Genomic DNA, 19,964 nt, shown 5'->3' with positions numbered 1-19,964 from the left:
ATGTATGAATGTAATTATAAATATATATAATTATAGAGGTGTGTGTGTGTGAGCCTTCTAGAACATTAAATATTTTCAGATGTATGTGCATATTTTAATTGTGCTATTCCTTTCATTGTTAAGATGAGCTGAGGTAGTACATACATAGTACATATATAATATATATGTATATATACGTATTTGTTTGTATATGTATGTATGTATACACAAACGCTCAGATGAAAGAGGCCTTGACAGCCTCTGTGATCAGGCAGCTTTATGCATTTCATGTGTTTTTATTTCCCTGTTCCAAATATAAACATCGGAATTCTGCCTTTATTTGTGTTTCTTTTATCTCTCCGTACCGTGCTGCATGTAAATTTAGATGCACGGGGAACGAAAATTAAATATTTTATATTACTACGCTGTGCTGATAACATAACACGAACCAGTTTTTTGCCCTTACATCTTTTTGTAAAAACTGCATAGAGATTCAGTCTATTTGGGAGAGACTTTTAGCGATCTTTGTATATTTTCTATATGTTCGTCATTGTGGATGTGTTATATCTATCGTTTTAAATCTTAATATTTACAGATATCTCCCATGTTTTCGTATTGTACCGTCTTCATTCTTGCTCGTAGCAAAATAGTAGTGGCTTATACAATTTAGAATCTTCTCCTCCTTTTATTGTGGTCCCGGACTTTACGATATCGTAATGAGATCTGGGGAGAGCCTTGAAAAATTCCTCAAATTTTTTTGAAATTATTTAATAGCAAGTGTCATAAGTCCCCAGATTTGTGGAGGCGTCATGAAAGGGATTTTCTTCAATTTGCTCGAATCTTCGTAGAGATTCTGATGTGTTGGGATCGTCTCTAGAAAGTGTAAGCCTATTGGAAATTATAGGCATGCTTTAAAGATTATCCTTTCTCAATAAGTATTATTAAGCTTATTTTATTATAACTGCTTGGATTATGCAAATTTATGATTTCCCTGTTGTATTTTATACAAATTGTCTCATTTTCTAAAAAGAAAACTATCCTAAACACCGTCAGTGTCTGTTAGTGTTCCGAATTTTTAAGAAGTGAGTTAATAATGATACAGTCATACAATCAGAAGAGTGTCAGTTACTTAAAACCACTGTGGATTTTATTTGAATTCTTTTTCGAGGTTGTTAGACTGTAGTACCCATAGTCTAAATCACATTGAAGAATAGCCCAGAAATGTTGACAGAACGGTTATAAAGTGGCGGTGAATGTTGTGGATGTGTAAAAGAACATGGAAGCGCCTCAGTGGCGTGGTCGGTATGGTGTTGGCATGCCACCTCGGTGGCCGTGAGTTCGATTCTCGGGCATTCCAATGAGGGGTGAGAGATGTGTATTTCTGGTGATAGAAGTTCACTCTCGAAGTGGTTCGGAAGTTACGTCAAGACATTGGTCCCGTTGCTGAATAACCACTGGTTCCATGCAACGTAAAAACACCATACAAACAAACAAACAAACAATAAAAGAACCTGGAAAGTTGGAAAGATATTTGTCTTTAATAATTCCAGTAATTATTTTAGATATAATATTTATCGGGGCAAAATTGTCTTACAGCTCTAAAAGTTTCGGAAAAGTTCATTTGAAGCTTGTGTGAAGAGACTAGGCAAAGCCCTGAATATTATACCAACTTTTTAGAGCTTTCCTGAGTTCAAAGTTTGGTCTGGAAAGTTCAGAATGTTGGTGGTCTTTGCTCATACGAAGATTTGTCACTTTACGTCATAATTATGAAGACTTCGCAAAATATAGCTCGAGTAACAGGTTCTCTTTCGTTTAGAGTACAGAAAAAATTGGTGGGACATTGTAAATCATGTTGCGAATTCTCTATACAGAATATATAACTAAGCACGCCAGCGCCTCAGTAGCGTGGTTGGTTTGGTCTTGGCCTGCCACCTCGGTGACCACGAGTTCGATTCGCTGGCATTTCATTGAGGAGTCAGAGATGTGTATTTCTGGTGACAGATGTTCACTCTCGACGTGGTTCAGAAGTCACGTAAAGCCGTTGGTCCCGTTGCTGAATTTGTCGGTTCCCCATGCAACGTAAAAACACCATACAAACAAAACAAACAAACTAACCACGCCTTAAAAATACTGAAGATTTATATCAGTATTGAATTTTCCGTTGTTTGGAATTACTTGCCCCCACCATCATCGCCAACAATATATCTCAGCAACGGCTGTTTCCCATAAAAATGAGCTATTTAAGGTAGCCATCGTGTTCATGCTTGTCGTCAAGCTAATGTGAAACTTCTACGCAAAATATCGCCATTTCTGAGATGCTCAGTGGATCTGAAATTCTAAAATGTCGACCTCCTTTCTGTAAGCAGCTCCAATAACATGTTTTTCATGCCTTAGCCTTTTTCGTATATTGCATCCTCTGTCGTCTGTCAGTTGCCACTGCCATAACAACTGCGCTAGTCTAGTATTTTGAGGTATTCCTTTCACGGTCCTTGCCGAAGTATATGATGCATACTGTCGGTATCTATACATCTTCGCCTACGCTCCTTTTCAGTGGACTTTTATTAGCACAGGTTGAAATTGCCGGCGACGTCTGTTACCGACATTCTAACTCTAGTTAGTTCACGTCTCCTTCTTAGGAAATTAATTTCGACAGCGTCCTTTCTTGCCTACTGATTCTTTATGATGATATGGTGAATTCCAGACGTGTATCTTGATATTAATTCCTTTTTTCAAAGGGTAACTGTTGTAGAATTAGTAAAAAAAAACTCGTTGTGTACTGTCTTAATCGCGTTTATGAGAATGTTAGCAAAATCTAATGACCCTGTAGTGTGATTCCATAGGCTGTGGTATTCATGTCTGCGAAACTTCAATATCAATAGCTCGTACTACTGATGAAGTGCGCGAAGAAATCGGCAACCGAAAAACGAGGAGAGATAGAATGTAATAAAGCGCAAAGAAATAGTTAATTGTTGAAGAATTAATCTTAAAGTTATCGCGAAAAAACTGTAAAGCAATGAAAACGGTGAAAAATTATGTAACTGCAGTAATCAGTCAGAATTGTTAATATATATATATATATGGGTGTGAGTTATATGTATGCATGTCTGTATGTATGTATGTGTGTCTGTGCGTGACGCCAATTTAATCATTCACTCCAAAATTTGCTTAGATAATTGTAGTGAGGATGTCAATTTATATTGGGCACATATCCACGATGTTGCAACTCTCAGTGAATTGGGTCTAGGCTGTTTTACATGCTTATGTAGATTCATGTTTATTTAACAATTCTTCCTCAAGAAGAAAACACAAGTAAGAACATGAAAACTAGGTCCACATCCGCAACCACGGGGCGTGTATTAGCGTTTAGGAAATGCCGACGCCTAATGAACTGAAAAAGTAAACAAACTTTTTTTGTTTTAATCTTAAGGCAGGCCGACACTCCCATCACATCCTACCTTGCTTCGCTATGTGCCGGCAGCATAAACAGCTACCCACACCGCACAGAATCTGTTTGTATTTACCAGCCTGCTTTTCTCATCTACTGAAGGCCGTCTTATCCCCGCCCCCCTCACCCCCTTCTCTCTCTCTCTCTCTCTCTCTCTCTCTCTCTCTCTTCGCAACTTGTTTGATACGGATTCCTAATTATTTTTTACGTGTGTTCTTTTCATCTCTCAAGCCCAATTGAGTGTATCTAAATTGAAATGAATCTCCCGCCATTACCGTATGTGCTCGCTGTATGTATGTATATATGTATACGTCTCTGCTATTTTGAACGAAGAGTTAATTCATTTAAGACCTTGAATGTAAAATGTAAGGAAATACCCTCTTGGATGTTACTTCCTCTAATATCCCCTATTTAGGGCTTCATTGCCATTTAAGGCTTCAAGAACCAGAAAACATATTTAGAGGTCTTAACCAGTAAACGATTCGGTAACTGATATACCGCACTTTTACAGTCTGCTTGACCTAATCAGCTTGAATGATGCTTAACCCAATCAGCTTGAACAAGTGTACTAGATTATGTTATGGTCTCGCACAGGACTAAATCATTGTATAGCTTACGTAGGGTTTCATAAATGACGCCATAACTTACTCGGATGTCATAAGGAAATTGATGACTTAATTAGATCAAGTGATAAGCGCCTCAGTGGCGTGGTTGGTATGGTCTTGGCCTGCCACCTCGGTGGCCGCGAGTTCGATTCTCGAGTATTCCACTGAGGAGTTAGAGATGTGTATTTCTGGTGAAAGAAGTTCACTCTCGACGTGGTTCGGAAGTCACGTAAAGCCGTTGGTCCCGTTGCTGAATAACCATTGGTTCCATGCAACGTAAAAACGCCATGCAAAACAAACAAACAAACAATAGATCAAGTGATGGTGTTTTAGTATTTCCAGGTGCTTCTTTTGCAGCCTTTTCATATTACCCCCAGTTGCCTTAACATCACGCTGTCCTAACCCAGTGTCATTTTGCCTTTTACATATTCCTGGCAATGTTATCAGTTTTGATTCTAGTATACCGAAGTAGCTCCAGTATTTTCTTAGATTTAGTGAATCCTCTGTCGCCGTTTAATTATTTCATTTATTGACTTTTACTGTTATGTAAATGTAGATTTAGCTGTTTCTTTTTTCATATAGCGTAGCTTAGCTGTGATAAGTTTCTGATTCTAGTTGTTGTTGTTTTTGATTGAGCCGGCCTTATGCCAGCACGGGCTCTTGCTCATGGAGCAGCTAGTAAGGGTTCCAGTTGTAGGTTCCTCACACAAATGCAAGATAACGACTAAATAAAAACATTGGCGTTCGTTCTTTACACGTTCAAATAGTAACTAGTTTGCAATTCCAGGCGTGTTTTGTTTTATTTTATATTCTTAGCTTTCGCTTATCATATATTCTTTAACGCCACCTGAGGTGTGTGGAGTGGTTTAATAGATTTTATTTTACTCACAGGCCACCACCCTTCCCTTCCTTTTCCTTAACGAAGATTAAGGAGATATATAGGAGTCCCTTTTTTTCTTCGTCATACTGCCCTAGCGTAAATTAAGTCAATGATGACCATGAGAGCCTCAACTTTGAACCAGAAGGTTTGTACCTAAACCAAAAGCATTTTAGCAAGATCAGACTTAAAGAGTAAAGGAGGGGAAATCCATTTTTGTCACAGTCATACCGTTATAGTAGTCAAGAACACATCTGCTCGAATTTTCCTCTAGTAACTCATGATCAGAAGACATTTTATGTCATTTCGATAGTGACAAAATGACAAGAAAAGGAAATACTAAATGTTCCTCTGAAATGCAGAAGCTCACTTATAGAATCGAGTGTGTCGTTACCTTGACATAAGATCATTTAAGCATTAAATAAAAAGATTGGGGCAAATCCTTGTTTAGGACACAAAGGTATAATGCCAGACGTTCACGTGGTCATATTTTACACTGGTGGTTTAGGATAAGAAGTGCGTCATGACCTGACCCAAGTTCATTTGGATGTGATGAAGATCACATGGAGAGGTAGAAGGAATCTCTTCCCCGAGTCGTAACTTTTTCATTCATATGATTCAGAAGCTCCCAGTTGGCGCAGTGTGTCGAAAGGTTCGAGATCATGTGAACATAATCAGGGGCACTTTAAGCTTTTTTGTTTAATGTCATCAACTTGGAATAACAATTGAGATATTGCTTTATTTAGCTTTCTCGCGCATTAGTCCCTTAAATGCTTAACAAATAACTACCAGAGGTGATTTTGTGGATGTTGTGCACAGAACGTTTGTATTGTCTGTCATGTGAAGCCTTAAGAAAATGTTGTTTTTTATATATACTATAATCCTAAGAGTCATATGGACTGTCTTTTTAAGAACAGAAAATTTTGCTGTAAGGTCAAAAGGTTCGTATCCTCAGTTTGTCAGTTCCTGGGTCTTGGAAAATGACTCGACAAATCGATCACGTGAAAGCAGCTTATTTGTTTTCCTGTGTTCATAATTTGTTCCTTCTTGGGTGCTTTTATGGTTTATTGTCTTCGGTACTGAATTCGGTCACTATGGGATATAGAGAAAATATATACCCATGTATCGTGTCCTTGAATTAATAATGTTTAAATCCCATCGCCTTTTTGCCTTGAAGCAGTCTATTTTCGAGACATGACACTGACATCTTCCTTTATACTTCCCACAAGTTATGTCCTTATTGCCATGACATTGTTTCCAATTGTTTGAAAGCACACGTTAGATCTTTTTTCGAATTCGTATTATGCAAAAAAAGATATGTACATATATATGTATTATATATATATAAAGTACATTGTTTTTATTATATGTAATGCGCATAACTTCAAAAGGCACAATGCTCGTTGGTTACAGGCTGTCCATAACAGTACATCTTTTCTTCGTGTAAATCGGTCATGCAGTGAACTGTGGTTCCTCCAAGTATCTACTCTTTTTCGCCAAGTGGTCTTCGATGGGTGAATTATAAATGCGTTTGAAAGGAAATGCATTACATTGGTAATGACGGTACAGTTTGCTTACATGTGGTACAGTTCTTTATATTTCTCGGTCTTTTATCGGGACGAGGTAGGGGTTAGGGGTATGTTTGAACTAATACCATTATTTATATGCATAAACCTATACGTATATACTTATATATCGGTATATATGTGTATATATATATATATATATATATATTAATATATATTATATATATATATATCTATATATATATATATATATGCATATATATAAATAAATGGGAACCACTATTTTGCATAGAGGAAAGCGGGGTTTGGCTGTGCGCACGTGATTATTTGTGTATGTGTGTGACTGTCTTCAATGTCTCCAAGAAGGCTATCTGCTTACCATTTTGTTTTCACTGTAGTTCCACCATAACCTTGCATGTATTATACTGTAATATGTTCTCTTGACTCTGGTCCTTCCTGCCTACCTCCTATCTGGTCCTCCCCCGCTTCTGTGGCCTTACTGTCTTAATTTGATTCCTTTAAAAATTATTATATTTTAAGATTAAGATAGACTTCCCGGTCTCAAGTATGCGTCTTGCTTTGCTTTAGCTTATCAGGCGGACTTGTTCCTCAAGCAGTCCTCTAATAAAAATTGTATTCTTTAAGAATAAGGTCAAATGCCATCCGTTCTATCCTGATACTTTCATTTACAAATTACTTCTTATAGTCAGTTTAAACATTCTCTCTCTCTCTCTCTCTCTCTCTCTCTCTCTCTCTCTCTCTCTCATTACCTAGTCATTAGTAGCCGAAATTTTTCTGATATCTTAATGCTTGCATGTTTGCAAATAGGTACTGTGTAAAATATATACATGCTTGTACGTATGTATGTGTGTGTGCTCGTCTACCTCGATTATGTACAAAAATTTATGTATCATATACAGTACCTATATGAGTATATATATCATTATTTGTGCATATATGTATATATATATATATATATATATATTATATATATATATTTATTTATTATTTATACACACACGTGTTTGAAATCACCAAGAATATGAGCTACATATTGTTGCACAAGGTTTAAATCCTGATTAGTTTTGTTCTTAGTTCTTTAGTTTTGTTCTTAGTTCTTCAGACATCTTCAAGAAGACTGATACATAATGAGGCATGAGACTTTGCTGTAATTGAATGGTAGGTCACGAGATTGAAGGGACTATAAACAAAAATACAACGGGAAAACCCATAAATCGAATGATTTTTCGCCTTGACGAAAGTTCAGAGAGAGAGAGAGAGAGAGAGAGAGAGAGAGAGAGAGAGAGCTTCAAGAACATATTTACGAACTTGATGATAATACCTCGGTAGAGGATGTTGATCTTGGGCTGGGAATGTTGATTGAAGGTAATGTTGCCGCGAAGATTGCTGAAAAACCAGCCAACACTCTGGTGGAATCTTTCCTTTACCGAACACTTTTAGTCGAACATTAATTGGAGATTTGTTGCATTGTGGTTTCATAAGTTAGAATGAGTAACGCTGTCCTCAGATAATCCTATAGGTAGATATGTGAGCGAAATAATCTTGGATTAAAGACTGTAAAAGAATTTTGTTATATGACTTATAACGAGTTTCTTTTTGTTTTGTAAACCTAGAGTTCATAACGAACGTAATTTGACAAGGCATAATCCCCCCCTTTCTATATCGCTAGAACTTTTGTGATTTCATTCGGATTCTTTTAAGTTGTCAATTCCCATTCCATCTGTGTTATAAGTCTTCTTTTTCCTCTGCATTCTAATGTAATTTCATTCAAGAATGCACGTGAGTTGCTTTTTGGGCGTTAATTTCTCATCTATGTGTATACTCTTTCCGAGTATTTGTTTAGCATCGCCTCCCAGTTAGCAATAGTGCATATTTTACAATGAGATTTTTCGTACCTGGCTTCGAATTAACATAACCAAATACCAGCCAACCCTTTGCTAAGGCAAATGCACCTCCTCGACTAAACGCTCTCATTCCACTCATCGCTATTTTGCTTATCATTTAAAAGCGTGGATGCTGTTTGCTATTGTAAGCTTATCTTGTAGCGTTTGTTTACAACAGGAGAAAATGAAAGGGAATACTTGAAAGAGGAAAAATCCAGGGTGTAAAAGATGACGTACGTGAAAGTTTCTTCATTCTCGAGCTGTAAAATTCCCTGATGAAGCCGGTGAATGCAACCATCCAATCATTGAATACAAAAGAGGATGTTGGAAGCCGCTCCAAAACTCTTCTTCTTCTTCCTCTTCTTCTTCGCTTTGCGACCATGAGAAGAGGGAAAGCCTTTGAGAACTGAATAAATTAAGGAAACAAACATTGCCCTTTAAGAAGGTGATTTTTCCCTTCCTCCAATTTAATTACAACTTGGAAGGTGAAGTCAGGAATTCACAGATGCGGTTGGGCGTTTCCGGACTTGTGTCGACGACGACTTTCCAGAAAACTGGATTTAATGACGTCAGTAACCTCTGTTCCGCTCAGCCTGCAGCATTTCGGTTGCTCTCATTATTTCTTGGGAATCATCTTTTGCTTGAACAAGTCAGTGAATCGTTTTATATGATTAAGTTTATCAGAGATCAATATTTAATCTTAGATCTGTAGTACAGATTAAAACGGAGGGAACATGTCTCATTTGCAAATTGATTAAAACTTTGGACTTTTAATTCCGGTGAAACAGGACCTTTTTTTTTAAGAAGATGAATGAAATAAAAATTGTACGTTTGGTTGTTCCGCTGTAACGTCTTTTATTTGCAATCAACATTTTCGACGATTTGGTAAATAATTTAATTATGCTGATATGTGACGAGTCAGATCGGGCGTTAATGACATTTAATCTGCTATATCTCTAACAGATAACGTTTCTGAGTTTCAGATTTTATTTCTCCTCCCTCCTCATTTTGTTGTTTACACATCCTCAATTTCCCTCTCATCGCTGAATGACGTCATATGTCCCAGCGATTGGCCTCTGTCCTAAATTTTGTATTCTGTTCTATTCTATGAAGATATGGTTTTAGAAGTAGAAGTGAGTGAATTTATCAAGTAAAAGAACATGGAGAAAAGAGCTTAAAATGAGCAGTTTATGGAGGAAACTGGAGGAAACTATGTGTAACATTTAGTTTGGGTTGGAGAATGACTCAAAAAGAAAGTAGTAGTTCGGTAAAAACGTAAAACGAAAATAGGGGTTGATTGACTGGTTTACCTTATAGCTTAACAATTGTTTTAATGCAGTTCTAGAATTTATAGTAACGCAATAGAAAGGATCACACAACTCAACTAGGACATGATCTGTATGGTCTTGGCCTGCCACCTCGGTGGTCGCGAGTTCGTTTCTCGGGCATTCCACTGAGGAGTTAGAGATATATATTTCTGCTGGCAGAGGTTCACTCTCGACGTGGTTCGGAAGTCGCGTAAAGTCGTTGGTCCCTTTGCTGAATAACCAATGGTTCCGTGCAACGTAACAACACCATACAAACAAACAACTCGACTAGGAAATTGTCCGGGTGAAAAATCAGATCATTTGTTCGGGTATCGTAAATTCTTTTGCCTCAGCCCAGTTACTCGACCTGACATCATTTGAAATATTGATCACCTTTCTGGGATATTGCTATTTTTGTTTCCCCTCTCGACAGGCAATTCGCGTTATTGACTGCCTTGTTTTTGCTTCTTTCATAAATACTTTATCAATTTGTTTCCATTCAGGTAATCGGGATTCGTGCATCGCTTGTATACGACTTTAGTACCTTCCTCATATGTAGTAAAAGTTCTTGTTTTAAAAGTGTCTGATTTGTTAACGTTCTGGCTACCTTGGACATATGCTAACGTTCGAGCTACCTATATATGATATATATAAAGCTATCGTTCGTGCTACCTATGATATATAATGCTTAACTTCGGGTACCTATATATATATATATATATATATAAAGATATATAAATATATATCCTATATATATATATAATATATACATTATATATATGTATATATATATAGATCTATATATATAGATATATATATGTGTGTGTGTGTGTGTGTGTGTGTGTGTGTGTGTGTGTGTGTGTGTGTAGCAAGAGCCCTTACTGGCCAGAGGTCACCTTAATCTTAGATTACAATTTGTTTATTCATTGATATATCAATTATATAACAATAGAGTGTTTGGGATTTCTACCGAAAGAAAATGGCTTTTCCTTTACTTTGACTTAATATTTGTCTCACCGTTTACTCAAGAAGAATAGCTGTCAGTTCTTTAATTGTTGTTCATGGTGAATGCCAACATTACGCTTTGTAAGTGTCATTTTTTAATATTCCTGACGCTATTCATCTTGTAAGACAGTGTACTTTATTTGTCTCTGATAATCATAGGCTAGGCTCACACGTACCACACGTTTGCTATTATTTTGCAGTTAGTGAGTGGTTTTGCTGTCTCCTGACAGGAACCGCTGTATAGTGGTCGGTTGAAGTCCGTTACAACGGACGCAGGCATTCAAGCCCGTAACAACGTGGATTTTTGAGAAGTTCTACTTTGGATTCACTGTCTCGGCAGCCACTGGCTTTTCCTTCGAACTGTGTGTCAGTTATCAACCAAACACGACGATAGTTTAATGGGTGATACCATTCTCTCATTGCGACAGCAGTCGAAATCGACTTCAGCAATTGGCTCGTCTAAGTATTGACAAGCGTTTTCTATATGAATAACCAACTACCCACACTACTAAAACCACTGGTTTGTGGTGTATTGTGGTTTTGTTGTGGTACGTGTGAGCCTAGCCTTAGATAAATAGCGATAATTCCATCATCGTTGCTAAATTTTCTTGGATAACGGAATGTTCCTTGTTTGGAAGGCTTGTAATAAAATGGAGCTTCAGTTGTAACGGATGGTCAGTAAACTGCTTAAGGGAAAACGAGGCAGCCATTCAGATTGCTTTCTTGATGTAGATCATTTTAAGAGAAAGAAAAGTATTTATAAATATTGATAAAAACGTGTCCTGGCTGCAAATTTCAAAATACATAACCCTGTTGGAAAGTGTTTGAGAACTCGTCGTATCTTTTTTATAGATTGAATGCTGATTATATTTCGTATCTGTCCTAAAAAGAGAAAAAATAACCGACAGGTGGAAGAGACGGATCCTGTATGCTTTTGCGGAGGAAGCAAATAAGCTTGCCTGGGAAGCAAAACATCGCTTGGTGGGAGTCCATGCAGCTTCACGGCCTTGCGTATTGCAGTTCTTACAGCGATGCCATGCTCTTCTTTTTCTTACTATTAAAATTCATCCCTTGTTTTTCGTCTCTTCTCTCATTTATTTTTCGCCATCGTTTCGTTCATGAGGATTGAAAGTAAATGAGTAAATATGCTACTGACCTTTTCCGGTGAACCAAAAAACTCTTGTGATAAAGTCAAGGAGGAAGTATGGATGGAAAGTCGGTATATTTTGCAAAAGAAAAGCGATGGCACCTCCAATCAGAGGTGGAGTTGTGACATACAATGCCTCTACAGTTAGAGAGAAAAGACGAAAGCTTGTGATCAGGAAAGAGGCAATGGTTCCGTAACAAGAAAGCTAATTTTCGTCAGTCAGAATTGTGTTTCTAGGCTACTTATGGGGTACTTATGAGAATGATAATCACTTGCACCCACGAATTAGGAGGAGGAAGTCGTGCGTTTGATAGCTGAAAATGAATATCTTCTATTGTGTGGACTATGGGGGCAAAGGAAGTGTTACAGTGATTATGTTTGATCCATTGCAACAGGAAGCTCATCCAGAAACTTGACACTCAAGGGAAGATGCCTCAAAGATTTCGACAGATTTACATTCGTTTTTGTTCTTTAGCGCTATGTGGAAGTAGGATTTTTTTTATTAACAGTGGAAGATCAAATTAAATTTGATATTTTCTATAAGCTCTTTAGTTTTATTTTATTAAACTATAACCATGAGATCGGAAGCTTTAATTTGTTTTTATAATTATTTTTTATTCTTCACATCCATTTAGTTTATATATTTTCTGAGAAAAAAAATATACTTCCGTGAGTTCACTGACAAACGAGTATCGTTTTTGTTTGTTTTACCAAAACTGGCCATTATAAACAGAACATTTATGAACCTAAGTGATCTATTTTTGGACCACGGAGCGTCCACATCCTGAGTCAAACGTGGTCCAAAGGGTGGACCACCTGGGAGCTTGAAGGGCTCGTAATGGTAGCAGCTGTATATCAGTACGATTTTAGCGCGAAGAGTTTGTTTGCTTAAATTATTTTAAAAGGTGGTGGTCATCATTGAGTGACTTGTTTAAAAAGAATTATAGATATCCCATGCTTGCTAACATAGACGGTTCATAATCATTTATGATGTGATTTTGTCGTTGTGAAAGGGTGTGTCTATTTGGATAGTTTGTCTGTGAAATGATTCTGAGAAGAGGAAAAACACTCGAGTGTTATAAGTAAATGTAGTAGGGAGAGCTGCCAAACGTTGTGCCTTAGTTTCCTGGATATTCGAGTTTCAGTCCTGGATATGGTATAGGATTATACAACATAAAGTATTTGGATCAAAGTTGAATGTAGGAATTGGGTAATAATTTGATTTTTTATTCTATTATAATTTTCTCTCTCTCTCTCTCTCTCTCTCTCTCTCTCTCTCTCTCTCTCTCTCTCTCTCTCTCTCTCTCGTGTATTGACTTGTGAACAGTTGAAATAACGAAATTATATCTGTGTATTATAACATGAGTTTCATAATGCCCAACCGGTTCTTTATTGACTATTACACACTTACCCTCTCCCTTATATTTATTTACGACCTTTATATTGTTGCATGACACAATACCACATAGCAGTATGGGAACGTATGGTTAGAAAAGTTCTCTTGAATTACTCCCTGCTCTATTCTAACCTGATTGTAGCTGATCATTTCTTTAAAACTGTGACACCAAATGGGAAAGTAGGCTGCTACAGCAGCATGTTGGAGACGCCTGTGTGGAGGTTATTGCGTCATGCATGTAGCGTAATCGCTTGTCAACATCGCCAAGCTAAATAAGGAAGCCACAGCATCCCATGACGAGGTCCATGTATTACATCATTGTCTGGCTTGTCATGTGTAGTTCATGGCGATGGTGCTCTCCGACACGAGACTATAAACGCTTTTGCAAAACGCTCCGACAAATGTAGGTGGACAAATGTAGGCCAAGCGCCTCAGTGGCGTGATCGGTATGGTCTTGGCCTGCCTCCTCGGTGGCCGCGAGTTCGATTCTCGGGCATGACATTGAGGTGTGAGAGATGTGTATTTCTGGTGATAGAAGTTCACTTTCGACGTGGTAAGGAAGTCACGTAAAGCCGTTGGTCCCGTTGCTGAATAACCACTGGTTCCATGCCGCGTAAAAACACCATACAAACAAATGTAGGTCAGAAATGTATATTTTTTATTTCGAATAATCCCTTCATTTGTACACTTGGTTCTTGTTTTCGTGTAACTAACAAATATATTAATTTTATTTTTGTTAAGTAAATGTTAGCGGGGGAAAAACTCGTTATGTCATTGTACAGCTTCATTATTGTGGAAACCATATTCATAGTTATTTTGATTATCTGCAAATAAATTGCGGTATTCAAAGTTATATGATTAGTTTGCTTTATTAACTCTCTCTTTCCCAGTGTTTTCTTTAGTTTATGCTAAGAGCTGGTTTTTTTTCACATATACTAGTAATGTGCATTTTATATGAAAGAAAAAATATGTTTAATTGCGGTCGAAGGGACAAGCAGCCCAGTTCCCTATTTCCACTCCTGGGGTGAAAGATGAAGCCCTCTAACATTTCAAACTGGATGCGATAGAAAGGAAAATACGACTAGTCCAGAGACTACTAAAATTATCATGTGATATGTTGAAAGCTCTTCTCCAGTTGATCTCTCGTGATCATTAAGATCACTCATTTTTTAGTGTTTTCCTTTCGACTTCCTGGCTGTTTTTCAACCCTTGTTGACCACTTCCTAGTATTCAAAATCTTACTCGTATCCAATATTTACGATAGTTTCGTGGAAAGGCTGCCTTGTCCCTGCCAAGTATGATCTCTCCTTATTTTCTGTTTTATCAAAGGTATCATGTTTGTTGGAGACAGCAGACAAGCAATAAGGAAACAAACCCACGCCCCCACTCAAACTTAACTGTCTTGCCAGGCTCTCCGTCTGCATTGTGCTAACATAAAGGCCTAGACCTACAAGTTTTTACAAGCCCCGGATATTTCCTCGACCTTCAGCTTAGTCTTCTTTGGTCCAACTAGCCTGAACCCACTGCAGACTGCACCCGTCGCCTGTTAGCAAACAGATGAACTTCAATCTGGTTCTGATTTTTATTTAAATACAGTTGATTATAATTTGTTCCTGGAATAAGAGCATTTGATTTGAGTTTCCGTCAAAATTCGCCAGTGCCGTTTAATTCACGTTGCATTTTTGTATTAAGGCAACTTTCAACTAGAAACTGGGTCGTGAAATCAACATTTCAATTTGCAGCAATTGTCAGAATTGCAGCTACCACTATGAGTCGCCCTAGACGAAAATAAAAAATTCCATATGGTGTTCCGAACTTTTCCCGTTTCCAGAAATAAGTTTATCTCGTAAAGTAACCGAGTAACTTTCCAAATGAGTGCAGATCCTCCTTGAATTGAATCTTCAATGATGAACTGGCTAAGAGTGAATTACTATCATTAACTAATTTAGATTATTATTTGTACACTACTGAAGTTCCAGAGAAGAGGTTGTTAATAAGGGTAAACTGAAAATTAATGAAGAAATGTCCTTGGGTGCACACAACAGGAAGGGGTGGTTTCACTGTCCAAGTCCACTATATAGGTTCAGGAAGTTCTGGCACTCAAACCAGCGTTCCTCCTCACAACTTAAATGTGGACGATATTGGTTGGTGGCTTAACAGGTTGATGATAGGGGAAGTACCATTGTCCATAATTGTAGTTCTTGGAAGTAGCCTCAAACAGGAAGAGGAAAACTGAAAGTGACTAATGTATGCCAAAGGAAAGACGTGCAATTGGACATCATCAATGAAATAACCGGCCTTTGATGTGATTCTGCCACTAGGAAAATCTGTATAAAAAGGAATGATTATCCGCAAAGAGTTAATGATTACACGTATAGAACTCAAATACTGGGAATTACGGTGTTTGTAAACAATCCAAATCTTTAGGCAGAAATGCTTTCAGGATCCCAATTGATAGAAAAACATTAGGCATTTACCCACAATTATTTGGGCTGAAAGGCTTGGCGCTCCGAACCTTTGACAATAGCTAAGAAAGAACGGTGATATTGATGATAGCGTAAATAAAATATAAACGAGGGAAGTGGAAATATTTTTGGTGCCCTATCAGTAACAGACAGTGTAAAAAGGCGTTAGATAAACAGCTAAAGGTTCGGGTGAAGTGTTGGGGGCGGCGGCAGGTGAAACCAGAATGTTTGACTGCCGTCTCTTTGACAGGCTCGAACATTGAAGGTAACGTGAACGATGGCATTAAGAGAACCTTTCTAAGACAGTAACCATGCTTCAGTTCAAAAGAAGTCTCCATTAGATTGTACCGTGTGGAAGTTCTGTTGGTGAGGGAGGAACGTTTCAGATTAAAGATATTTGAGAGACCGAGTGCTGAGTATAGTTTAAAATTTGGCGTGAGTTCAATGGTCTAGATAGCCACCATTCTGCAAACAGGCATTGTTGTATTGACACAGATAAACTGGGTACAGGGGGGATCAGAAGACACAGGGAGCTGTAAATGAATGACATTGGAAACTGCATTCACATCAGATTCGATATTTTGAGCAATTTCCTCAATGACTACAACCGCATTGAGTAGTAAGTTATAAGGAAATACTGAGGAATAATTATTGTCTTTAAGGCTATGCTTTTCTTGCAGCTCCCCCCCCCCCCCTTCTTGCTAGTTAATGAAGCATAAATTACATTTAAGGGAATTCGTCCAGATGATAACCTTAATTTTCTCTCATAATTGAGCTGCTGCTCGAAGTCTACGCTATTGCGTTTGGATTATATGCTTCGTTTGAAATTGAATCAGATTTCGACAGCTTTCGGAATTAATTAGTTCTTCGAATTTGAGGCTTAATATTGTTGCATATTTGTATTTCTTGACGCTCTTTTTATGCAGGTTAGTTTTCTTTTAAAATTTTACTTGTGTTGACCTTTCGTAGATCCTTTATGATGAAAAAGAAGAGCTTTGTTTTTTCTTTCTTTTTTGACCACTGACTGCCTGAGAGACTTTTGTCCGAATCTGGAAATATCACGCAGCTATAATAAATAATCTAGCTTTGATTATGGCATTATTAACCCCGCCTCTCTCTCTCCTCTCTCTCTCTCCCTCTCTCATCCTCTCTCTCTCTCTCTCTCTCTCTATCTCTCTCTCTTCTCTCTCACTCTTCTTCTCTCTCTCTCTCTCTCTCTCTCTCTCTCTCTCATTGCATTACGGTCTGTTGCTTCTCTGCACTTTAATAATAGTTAAAATGGAATGTTTTCCCTTAACATCGTCTTTGGAGATAATTTAGAATAAGCTTCATTCATTAAACACTACTTCGACTAGTTTGTGCAGAAAGGTCACTATAGTCCCAAGCGATATCAACAGAACTTTTTTGACGCCCAGTTTTTCCGTTGTGTTTTTCTTTATAAAAGTTTAAAAGTATTCAGTCTCGAGTGTGTGTGTGTATATATATATATATATATATATATATATATATATATATATATATATATATATATATATATATATATATAAATCACCATAACGTGACTGGAAAATCTTCAAGTAATCAAAGTCCACAATTATGTAAAATGTGTATTAAAAATACATAAAAGACGGGAGCTTTCGTCTACTTGATCAGTAGAGTACGGCTGATGAGGGTACTTAATGATCAAGTAGACGAAAGCTCCCGTCTTTTTATGTTATTTTTAATTACACATTTGGACATAATTGTGGACCTATTTGATTACTTTGAATATATAATATATAAATATATATATATCTATATATAAATATATATAATATACATATATATATATATATATATATATATATATATATATATATATATATATATCAATTCAAGCTACAAATGTCCTTTAATATCTAAATTCGCTTTACCTCCCAAATGATATATTTTCATATATGTACCGAAGGGAGGTAAAGTGAATTTAGATATTAAAGGACATTTGTAGCTTGAATTGATATATAAATGGATCACGGTTCGATGTGATAATTATTCATATATTATATCTATATATATATATATATATATATATATATATATATATATATATATATATATGTGTGTGTGTGTGTGTGTGTGTGTGTGTATGTATGTATGTGTGTATGTATACAGTTGTTGCAGTTGTATTACATAAAAATTGTTGTTTTGTAGTACTAGTTTATGTTATTGTTTTTCATAAAATTGAAAATGTTTGTTGGACTGTTTACCATTACACGTACTGGAAGATGCTCTATGGTCTTTTTTTATAAAACTTTCTTTTTTTGTAGCATCCTTATTGGGTGTTGTGGTGAACCTGAAGCCAGCATCTCTGTTGGATGAAGCTAAGCAATAATTTTCTCCAAGAGTTGGTGACATCCGAGATGGATTTAATTATATCCATTTGCACTTGTGTAGTATTTGCCTGTTTGGCCGCTAGTTTAGCAGTTTGTGGCGTATTTGTCTCTGGATCAACAAGAACTTCCATTCCTAATGTTAACTTTCGAGGCTGAAGGTAGAGCTTCTGTCCTAATTTGATATTGGTGCTAACTTGAATCTTATTCAGGCTGTTTTATCCTTGGTATTTCTTTTGCGGTTTCTCGGCTCTGTTACTTTTGTGGATGGTGCAAATTTTATATAAACTGTTTTCTTAGTGTTTGTGCAATTGACGTTGCAGTGGCATTTTATATAATGAATGAAATTGTCTGTTTCAGTCTTTGTTTTTCGTGAAAGTAAATCTTGCCTCTCATTAACTGGGAACTGACTATTGACTGACTTCTGCCTTTATGAAAGTTGAACCCGTTAACATCACCGTTCTTACCGTAACATAACAGTTTTTCGTTGATTTTTTTTCAATTGTATCGTGATGCATTCTCTCTTCCACTGTCTCCCAACTTTAGAAAGCTGGATTTTCTTCATTCCCTGGCATAATATTTTAGTAAACTTCCCATAGGACTTTTTTGGTGATAGATTTTTATTTACGAATACAATTTCCTCTTGTACTTGCAGGTCGATATTGTGGTGGTGGTTTGAGGCTACCGGGCACCATAGTCTCCACCGGAAGTCGGATGCTAGTTACTTACGTCACATCTGTCAATCAGAATGGTCATAAGGGCTTCTCAGCATCCTATGAAGGTTAGTAAAATAGAAGCAGGACATATCAGCATAATTACAGTCATCATGGCAAGTTTCAATATGATTATAATCTATCAGATTGCAGCAATTTTCAAGGAAATGGTTTTGTTTTTTGGTGGTTTCCTATAAGGAAGAATTTCATGATCATATCTGTTATTAATTTTGAGTGTTGGAGGACTAGTGAGTCCTAAGTTCCTCTTGGTATAGATATTCAAGTAATTCGTGATACTGAAGAACTGTACATACTCATTAGTTGCTGATTGATTAATGACATCACATAGTGATGCTGATAAAACCTAGTTTGCTCAAATAATTACTGGATAGTTAGTCACATTAAATAAAACATAATTTAGACACACTGTACAAGCTTACAAGCGCGCCAAGCTGCCTATGAAAGCCTGGTAAGAGCTAGCCATCAACTTATAACATTTATGCTCTATGAAATCAGCTTCAGCAAAGTAAAAAGAGCCTTTCCAATAAAATAAAAAACAGCAAATGTCACTTTAAAACAGTTGTGGCCAATGACTCAAAAAGAAAGTATGCATAAGCGGAATGTGGTCTATTTACAAGTGATTCTCTCAGATCTTTGTCATGATGTTTGCCCAGATCTATACTTGCAAAGTTAGTGCCCATAGTCTATTTCTGTCTTAGTCTTCATAAAGAAAAAGATCTTGACTGAAATCCCTTTCATTTGTTGTAAGTCACTGTCATGGTAATGTACAATTACAGCTGGCTGTCTTTCAGTTATCGGTTTCTGATTATGGAGCTTATATGGAATTATCCTTTGACAGGCTGACTGATATGACATCTGTTACTGGTATTGCTGCTTCTCCCTCTCGATTAACTGTATGCCATTACATTGACTATATGCATTAAGTCTTCATAAACAGTGAAGAGGGTTGTTGGTTTCTACTGGTAGATCTAGATGGCACATACTGAAGGGGTGGATAGTCATCTGTCTGGAAGACATGACTGTCTGGAGCCACTCAGAACTTCAAATGTTAGCACAATATGACTGATGGGTGTATAGGAAAAACTAGTTTTATGCTTGGGAATCCATTATTGGTACATAGTTAAGGATCTGTAACTTTTTCTACAGTTGGTTCACATCATTTTCATTTTCTTTGTCAGTGTGGCTGGTGACAGCGCTATTGTCGT

At 37.0% G+C, this 19,964-nt stretch overlaps 1 protein-coding gene across 1 annotated transcript in view; it reads left to right on the top strand.

Annotated features, from left to right (window-relative positions):
• LOC135212039 (tolloid-like protein 2) overlaps window positions 1-19,964 on the top strand; it is an 801,312-nt gene that overhangs the window by 747,280 nt on the left and 34,068 nt on the right. The window contains exon 8 of the mRNA XM_064245348.1: window positions 18,681-18,806. Within this exon, the coding sequence (XP_064101418.1) occupies window positions 18,681-18,806 (126 nt within the window). The remainder of the gene's footprint in view (window positions 1-18,680; window positions 18,807-19,964) is intronic.

This window comes from Macrobrachium nipponense, chromosome 40 (genome assembly GCF_015104395.2).
Source record: "Macrobrachium nipponense isolate FS-2020 chromosome 40, ASM1510439v2, whole genome shotgun sequence".
NCBI lineage: Eukaryota > Metazoa > Arthropoda > Malacostraca > Decapoda > Palaemonidae > Macrobrachium > Macrobrachium nipponense.
The sequence above is the reverse complement of the archived record's forward strand: the minus strand, read 5'-3'. Positions and strand labels throughout refer to the sequence as shown.